Here is a 9,606-nt window from a genome sequence, read left to right as displayed (position 1 = left end):
TTAGTGCTGACTTTTAGTTGACCAGATTCTTCTATATAGGCATGAGCAATAAATCAGCTTATCTGGAGCCTAATGCAGTGGGGGGGGGGATTCAAATATCTGAACAACCGGTTCTCTGCATGGATGCAGGCCTGGGCCTCCGAGGCCTAGAACAGACTTCCGGAAGTGAAATCCATGCACTTCCTGTGGGCGATTCTAGGCCTGGAAGGCCTCCTTCAGGCCTCCGAGGTCTAGAATGGACTTCCAGAAGCAGCGTGGGGTTTAGCTGGTTCTCCGAACTCAACAAAATTTAACTACCTGTTCTGCCAAACCCATGCGAACCAGCTGAATCCCACCACTGGCTTAATGCATGGTGCTGATTCTTCACACCTGATACCAATAGTTTAATTTAAAGCAGAGATAAATAACATTTGGGTGGGCTACATGTTGTGTTTAACATTTTTGGAGTGGAATGAAGTGTGGATTAAAATGATTTTTTCACTTATTTTTATTCTTTAAATATTTATTTATTTATTTATTGAATTTATATACCGCCCTATCTCCCTTGCGGGACTCAGGGCGGTGAACAGGCGATAATAAAAACCACGATAAATATACATAAATTTCTGTTCTAAAATCAAATTAAATAACAGGCCTGCTCTAAAAATACCCCATGCCAAACCCCCACTAAAACATAATCAAACTACGCCAGGCTGGCCGCACGGAATAGATGGGCCTTCAGGGCTCGGCGAAAAAGGCGCAGGTCCGCAACTGTACGTAGGTCGGGGGGTAGGTCATTCCAGAGGGCAGGAGCCGCCACAGAGAAGGCTCTCCCCCTGGGGGTCGCCAGCCGGCATTGTCTGGCCGACGGCACCCTAAGGAGGCCCTCTCTCTGGGAGCGGACTGGTCTACGGTAGGGCTTCTAGAACAATGTTGAAATAATTTCTACCCCAAATGGTAGAACGGTTCAGGTTCAGCTGTAGGGAGCTTCTGTGGAACTTCCTCTTTGTCCCCTCTTCAGTTTACTCTTATTAAATCAGACCAAATAGGTGCCCATTGTGTCAAATTTTCCAAAAATTTCTGCCGTTAAACACTCAATGAATCTTATATTATGGAATGTGGAGCTTGATGGTGACTATCTCAAGAGCAAGCCTCAGAGAAAAGAAGTACAAAGTCTCTTTAGCATCTCTCACTTCGATCCGTCTACCCAACAGATCTTCAAGGCATCATTCATCACTCACCATCATTCCCTTGTTTGCCCACAGCCATGTAGTGAAGATGGAAAGAGGAGAACTTCACATGTTCTGTGGAAGCTCTACCCTGAACCAGTTGTTCTCCCCTACATGTAAAACCAAAATTGAATCACTAGGGACCTCCTCTGTTTAAACAAAGGAGAAATAAGGGTTGACGCAAGGGGTCCTTGGTGCTCTCTGAGCTTCCTCGTTTTCTTGCAGACATTTCATTACCCAAACTAGATAACATCATCATTGGGTAATAAAACATCTGCAAGGAAACAGCCAAGCTCAGAGAGCACCAAGGACCCCTTCTCTCTTCCTTGAACCCTCTTGCACCAGTTCTTCCTTAGAAAAAATAAAGAACATTCATATTTGATATGGAGGAGGAAGAGGGGAGGAGGAGNGGAGGAGGAGGAGGAGGAGGAGGAGGAGGAGGAGATGAGATATGGAAAGAAGACACTGAAAATTACATACAGGCTCTCCTGGAAAGTTGTCGCTGCACATTTTTGATGTTCTGCATAAAAGAAGGCCTCCGAAAATCTCTTTACCTAGTGGAGAAATATACGGCAATGGATATCATCATCATCAAAGCAAGCTGTCCTGCCTCATGAAACTCATCTGCCTAGAATCAGAGTCAAACATTGTTGTTCATTTTTGTAAGCTTCTTTCTTTTTGTTCGGACAAGTGAATCTCAAAATCTTGCTCTTTTTTTTTAGCTAAACCCATATTGATATTCAGTGAATATAAGCTATGAATGCTGGGGCTATTCCTAATTCAAAAACAGTTCACAAGCAGCTTTGCAGACTCCCTGACCGTTAGAACAATCAACCTGTGGAACGGCTTGCCTCCAGAAGTTGTGGGTGCTCCATCACTGGAGGTTTTTAAGAAGTGATTGGACAACCATTTGTCTGAAATCCTATAGGGTTTCCTGCCTGAGCAGGGGGTTGGACTAGACGACCTCCAAGGTCCCTTCCAACTCTGTTGTTCTGTTCTATTCTGTTCAAAAGTGTGCAAAAGTGTGTTTCTGTTGTGGGCCATGATGCCTCCTATCCTCCCACACAAACCACTACCCTCACTACCCTCTTGCTACCTTCCTCATGGTCTCCTCTGGTTATTGACGTGCCTCACTTCTGCCTAATCTTTATTTACTTGCTTGCCAAGGCTAAAAAAAAAGTTTGTTATTGAGTTATTAGAGAAAGCAAAGAATTTCTATTTTTGTTTCATTCCCTCATGAAAGTTATGTTTGTGATTTTTTTTTCAGTCAGTCAAGAGAGCTAAGATTCTTAAGAAAAGAGTCTCTGTGCCCATCTGTCTTATTGATTTTAAAATCATAAAATAAACAAAGTAACTTAGATAAATTCTGTTATTCTGATGGAATCAGTCTTTAACCCAACTTGAGTTCAAAAGAATACTGAATAAATTAACCACATAGGTGCTACAAAGGGTAAACATTTTGTCCCTTTTTAATTTTTTTTTAAAAACTATTTTGATGAAAGTTGTCACCCCTTTAAACTTTGCACAACTGAATTTTTCCAGTTGACATTGAAACAATAGAACAATTTCTGTTAAACCATGTATTTGATTAAGGATAATAATAATAATAATAATAATAATAATAATAATAATAATAATAATAATAATAATAATAATAATAATAATAATAATAATAATAATAATAATAATAATAATGGTAAAGTTGGAAGGGATCTTGGAGGTCATCTATTCCAACCCCCTGCTCAGGCAGGAAACCCTATACCATTTCGGACAAATGGCTGTCCAGTCTCTTCTTAAAAACTTCCAGTGTTGGAGCATTCACCGTGGTTGTTCCATTGGTTAATTGTTCTAACTGTCAGGAAATTTCTCCTTAGTTCTAGGTTGCTTCACTCTTTGATTAGTTTCCATCCGTGGCTTCTTGTCCTGCCTTCAGGCGCTTTGGAGAATAGCTTGACTCCCTCTTCTTTATGGCAGCCCCTGAGATATTGGAAGGCTGCTATCATGTCCCCTCTAGTCCTTCTCTTCATTAAACTAGACATACCCAATTCCAGCAGCTGTTCCTTATATGTTTTAGCCTCCAGTCCCCTAATCATCTTTGTTGCTCTTCTCTGCACTCTTTCTAGAGTCTGAACAACTTTTTTACATCGTGGTGACCAAAACTGGATGCAGTATTCCAAGTGTGGCCTTACCAAGGCATTGTAAAGTGGTATTAATATATCCTAATCAATTTTAATGATCAATAACAGAAGGAGCAAGGCTCTATATAAGACATCTAAAGGAAATTGACTCTCAACTTTGTATCATAAAGCAATCCCATAATAGCCTCAAAATTAACCCCATACACTTCAACCGATCACATATCACTTTCTTCTTCTAGGTTGGGCACATCAGTGTTCTGCAACTTACCCTTAGAGTGTGATGCTCTTGAACAAGGTATGTTGTGACGTCAGGATGCAGGGTTATAATTGCCAAAAACTGGGTCCACAGGGCTAAAAGGTGGGAGCAGAGCCATCCAAGGTCTTTGCTGATCTGCTCTGCTATCTTTTCTGAGTTATTCAGCATCTAGAAGGATGAAAGACAATGTGAAGAACAGCCATTGACAAAGATGTGACAAGCTCAGGATTAAAAAAGGATCTTGACAGACTTGAACAATGGGCCCTATCCAACAAAATGAAATTTAATGTGGAGAAAAGCCAGATTTTACGCCTAGGCAGGAAAAACCAAAGGCACAAGTACAGATTAGGGCAAAACATGGCTGAAAAACAGTAACTATGAGGAGGACCTTGGAGTCCTAGCGGACGATCGCTTGACCATGAGCCAGCAGTGTGCAGCAGCAGCAGCCACCCAAAAAAGCTAATACAATCCTGGGTTGTATAAACAGAAGCATGGAATAAAAATCACATGAAGTATTAGTACCGCTTTATAAAATCTCAGTAAGACCACACCTTAGTACCAGAGGGAAAGACAAGAACAAATGGATGGAAACTAATCAAGACGAGAAGAAACCTGGAATTAAGGAAAAACTTCCTAACACTGAGAACAATTAACCAACAATTACTGTTTTTGAGCCAGATTTCACCTAATCTGTCATTCTCCATCCACTACTCCATTTATTAAGAACACAACTTCACCTTCTTTCTTTCTTTCTTTCTTTCTTTCTTTCTTTCTTTCTTTCTTTCTTTCTTGCCATTTATGTTCCACATGCATTCAGCTTTTCACTCTATTTTCTCTGAAAATAAAACTTCCTTTGTCTCTGAATTTTCAGATTCATACACTTTCCTGCTTCATTTAAATTAAGACAAATTGCAAAGCTCCTGGGTACTTGGCTAACAACAGAGCGTTATTTGCACACAGCAGGACAACAGGACAAACAGATCTGTATTTGTAAATGTCTCTTAATATCTCCAAAAGCATTCATTATGTTTATCCATTATTAAACCATAAAATAACCAGAGGGCATTATAATTCTGTTCTGACATCTTGCTCCATGTTCTATTATTTGTTAAGCATTTTATTTCTTTTAGCCCCACTTACTTCTCTCAAATGTTTAACAAATGTTTAATGCCATAGTTATGCAGAACATCCCATAACTGAATTTTATTCCCTTTATCTTTATCAATCCCTTTTCTGAGAATCAATAAGAATTCTATTCTGAATAGAATAGAATAGAATAGAATAGAATAGAATAGAATAGAATAGAATAGAATAGAGCTGGAAGGGACCTTGGAGGTCTTCTAATCCAGCCCCCTGCTCAAGCAGGAGAACCTACACTATGTCAGACAGGTGATTGTCCAGTCTCTTCTTAAAGATATCCAGTGATGGAGCACCCACAATTTCTGGAGGCAAGCTGTTCCACTGGTTAATTGTCCTCACTGTCAGGAAGTTTCTCCTTAATTCTAGATTGCTTCTCTCTTTGATCAGTTTCCAACCATTGTTTCTTGTTCTGCCCTCTGGTGCTTTGGAGAATAACGTGACCCCCCTCATCTTTGTGGCAGCCCCTCAATACTGGAACACTGCTATCATGTTTCCCCTATTTCTTCTTTTCTTTAGACTAACCAAACCCAAGCCCCGCAGCTGTTCTTCGTATCTTTTAGTCTCCAGGCCTTTGATCATCTTAGTTGCTCTTCTCTGAATTTTTTCCAAACTCTCAACAATAACTGAACAGGTTATTTTTTCTTCACATTCATTCATTTCTCATTCATTTTGCTCTGAAGAGGTTTGCAAAGCATAAAATCATACACACCCTTTCAAAATGTGGCTTATTGTCACCATTTGTCAATTTTTTCCCAAATGTTTTCCCAGGTACCCTTGACCAATTAATCTCTCTTTGGCTTTGACTTCATTCTTGCTACTTTTGTCGGGGGGGGGGAAATCACTCATTTTTCAACTCTTTCCTTCACAGGCCATAAATAAATTGCACAGCCACTTCAAGAACAACATGTGAATATTGGTAGGCTATCAAATCTTTATTTTGGGATATTGCAGTGCATGCAATTGTAACCATTTACAAATTAACCACTAGATGGTGATGCATAATTCTGTAATATAAAGTATGATTATACAGCTAATTTCTCTCTATAATATATTAGGATTTTTATGAGGCCAAACTTTTTCTGGTGGTGGTGATGATGATGATGATGATGATGATGATGATGATGATGATGATGATGATGATGATGATGATGATGATGATGATGGCGGCGGTGGTGATGGTGATGATGGTGACAATGATGGTGACCACAATGAAGATGAAGATGATGACGATGATAACAATGACGATGATGACAAAGATGATGATGATGATGAGACAATGATGATGATGACGATAACAACAATGACAATGACAAAGATGATGATGATGATGATGATGATGATGACAAGGATGATGATGATGATCACAGTATAGAAAAAAGAACGATCAATCATCTTCACCCTCATCGTCAAATTCTAAAGGCTTTCTTAAATGTTATAGCTGGTCCCACTATCAAAACTGGCTCCTAAGAATTATGGAAAACTTCCCGGTCTCTACATTTCTGCTTTTGTACATTCCTTTTAGAAGGAATTGTTCACATGATTCTGACCTTATTCAGCTCTCCTATTTGTGGGGAAAATCAGCAACCAGCCAAAATATTGCCTCACTGATTAATTGAGTGAATTGGGTGGCATGGAAGGTGCAAAATATTTATGGAAGGTGGGAAAGAAATGTGCTATTCAATGTCTCCACACTTCCTCCATGGTTGTTCACAAGGCCTGTAGCTACAATAACAGAACAGTGACTTAAAGTTCAGGGTCAAATTGGTGTAGAATAGATTCAAACAGACCACCCACGTCCTAGTCCAACACTCTTTCACAGGAATATGCAGACTTTCAGAATAACAGAATAATAGAGTTGGAAGGGACTTGGAGGGTTCTAGTCCAACCCCATGCTCAAGCAGGAGATCCTATACCATTTCAGACTAGTGGCTGTCCAGTATCTTCTTAAAAGCCTCCAGTGATGGAACACCCACAACTTCTGAAGGCAAGCTGTTCCACTGGTTAATTGTTCTCACTGTTAGGAAATTTCTCCTTAGTTCTATGTTGCTTCTCTCCTTGATTAGTTTCCATCCATTGTTTCTTGTCCTGCCTTCTGGTGCTTTGGAAAATAGACTGACCCCCCTTTTTATTCTTTGTGGCAACCCCTCAAATATTGGAACACTGCTATCATGTTACCCATAGTCCTTCTTTTCACTAGACTAGCCATACCCAGTTCCTGCCACCATTCTTCATATATTTTAGCCTCCAACATAATCTTTGTTGCTCTTTACCGCACTCTTTCCAGAGTCTCAACACTTTTTTATATAATATGGTGATCAGACTGGATGCAGTACTCTAAGTGTGGTCTTATTAAGGCTTTATAAAGCAGGACTAATACTTCACATGATCTTGATTGTATCCCTATATTAAATCTAGGATTGGGTTGGCTTTTTTGACTGCTGATGCACCCTGCTGGCTCATATTTAAATGATTGTCCACTAAAATATCAGTCAGCAGTGTGTTAGCTTTCGTCAGCTAACTGATGCGGGACAGCTAGAAACAATACGGCCAACTGGGGCAGGCAGACCGGTAACTCGGTCCATGAGCAGAGTGCAAAACCGGCCGGCTTTATAAGCAAGCTCCCAAAACACCGGCATTTTACTCTGACGACGTTGGCAGTTAGCCAATGAAAGTTAAGTGTATTAAAACAGTTTTGTTTGTATTTTATCCAGATGTTCGATTATCTTCTTGAATATGAGTATACCTGGGATTCGTATTTTTAGCGTAATTAAGGACAAATATATATATATATAAACAATGACAATTATTAATGACAAGACATAAATAATGAAACAAAACAAAACAGAAATGAATAAAGGTAGGCTGAAATGAATGGAAATAAATTTGACCATGCTAAAAATAAACCGTCCTCAAGTTTGTGTTAAAATTAATAGGATACACCTTATTGTATTTTTGCATTTGATGTTAACACTACTTCCCGGTGTTAGCTGTGTGGAAATACCTGCAGCTCTTCAGAAAGTTGTGATAGTGTCTGTTCCACAGCAAGATCTTCTAAAAAAAAAAAAGAAGAAGAAGAATAGGAAGGTTGATTATCTGAGACAAAAACAATGAACGGAAACACAAGAAAGAGGGGGGGGCAATGGTCAAATCTTGGCAAAGCACAATTAGGGAATCAGAGAAACCATGAGATTCTTCACATATAAAATCGTGCAAATGAGAAATTTATTCGTTCTCTCTTTTTTTTTCCCAACAGCAAAGTAGATGCACTTGGCTGATCACAAAAGGTTAAGTAGGTTCTGACTTATTTAGTCAGAAACAAACAAATCCCAAGACGGGAAAAAAAATAATGGCAAACTGCTTCCATGTTGTTCCCAAGGAAACCACACAGAGAACAAAGAAAACTTGGTCTGTGGGGAATCTTCATTTTTATCATTTGCTTAAACCAGGGATCTTCAAACTTGGCACGCTGGCTGAGGAATTCTGGGAGTTGACGTCCACAAAAGGGCCAAGTTCGAAGACCCCTGGCTTAAACTTTAAAATGTGGTTATAAAATACACCCTTAAGCAATAGCATGGTGCCTTAGAAGTGGATTTCCTGCTTCAAAATCAGAACGCGGGCGGCCAGAGAGAGAGGGGGGGGATGTAATCACCAAAGTTGAAATACTTGATATTCAGATGACATACTTTGGTTTAGATCAGACAGCTTCTTAACAATTGCCAAATAAGATTTTCAAAATGTTGTCTTTGAGAAATGCACAACTCCCGCATAATTAAGAGTAGAACTGAAGGTCGTTTTTCACAGGAACACTTGAAACAATATGAATTACCTCTGATAGAAGTAAAGGAAATGTCTTCAAAAATTTAATATTGAAAGAGAAATTTAAAATTGAATTTACTGCAGTGGAAACTTACTGCCTGGACAAGCAAGCTTACCAAAAACTATAATAGATGGGAAACAGGAAAGGAGAGCATAAAGAATGTAAGAGAAACACATAGGCAAAAATTATCTGGGTCTTCAGAATGGGAAAAGGAACTGTAAGAGAAGATACAGTAACTAGCAAAACAGGAAAGAACCTATTTTTCTAAGAAGGCATAAAAAAGGGGGGCCAGAACTCAGGCAACTGAGCATGTGCAATTAGTTGATTAATATTAACTGACACACCTTGCATAAATTATCTCTTAATTTTAATGTACATGTGATGTATGATTTAGTATGTAGCAGGAAATATGTAGGAGGCGGTCGGAAAGAGTGTAACCTCATAGTACCTCAGCCAATGGGGAAAGAGGAGGGATGTGGTGGCCGGGACAGGACTGTATAAAGAAGGGAATATTTTGGGTTGAAACTTTGGAGAGAACCAAGCTTTGATAGCTTCTCTCCCCGCTTATCGCAATAAACGAAATAAAAGGCCTTCACTGTGTCTTGGCTGGTTATTGGTCAGGTGAGCTGGCCTTTGGTCATGAAGGAAAGTGGCCAGGAACACATAAAACCTCCGTTAATTGTTCTACCTATAAGCAATTGGGGAATGGCCCAAAAAATTGAGCAGAAACAAAATCTCCTCCTTAACATAGAATCTGTAATCTCTTTACCTGATATCTCCTATTATCATAGATGCCTTGATATGGAGAAACCTATCTGTTTACTCCAGGATAATAATTTAGGACTTTGGTAATTAATTTATTCAATTATTCACTTTCAAAGAGAGAGTACAACAACTTCAGTTAGCAATGGTTGAGGCTGGCAGAAGAGCAAAAATCAGAACTTTGTATCTCCCTTGACATCCAAAGTGGTAAAAGAGAAGGTGGTGGTGGTGGTGGTGGTTGTGGTGGTGGTGGTGGAGGAGGAGGAGGAGGAGGAGGAGGAGGAG

General features: G+C 39.5%; 1 protein-coding gene across 1 annotated transcript in view; it reads right to left on the bottom strand.

The window, feature by feature from the left end:
- Window positions 1-9,606, bottom strand: part of FAM135B (family with sequence similarity 135 member B) — a 54,983-nt gene that overhangs the window by 15,056 nt on the left and 30,321 nt on the right. The window contains exons 6-8 of the mRNA XM_015826896.1: window positions 7,744-7,793; window positions 3,615-3,770; window positions 1,693-1,762 (exon numbers count right to left, since the gene is read on the bottom strand). Coding sequence (XP_015682382.1) covers window positions 1,693-1,762; window positions 3,615-3,770; window positions 7,744-7,793 — 276 coding nt within the window. The remainder of the gene's footprint in view (window positions 1-1,692; window positions 1,763-3,614; window positions 3,771-7,743; window positions 7,794-9,606) is intronic.

The sequence above is a fragment of the Protobothrops mucrosquamatus genome, unplaced genomic scaffold, assembly GCF_001527695.2.
Source record: "Protobothrops mucrosquamatus isolate PMUCROS unplaced genomic scaffold, P.Mucros_1.0 scaffold3364, whole genome shotgun sequence".
Classification (NCBI taxonomy): domain Eukaryota; kingdom Metazoa; phylum Chordata; class Lepidosauria; order Squamata; family Viperidae; genus Protobothrops; species Protobothrops mucrosquamatus.
Note: the sequence above shows the minus strand (reverse complement) of the source record. Positions and strands in the feature narration are given on the sequence as shown.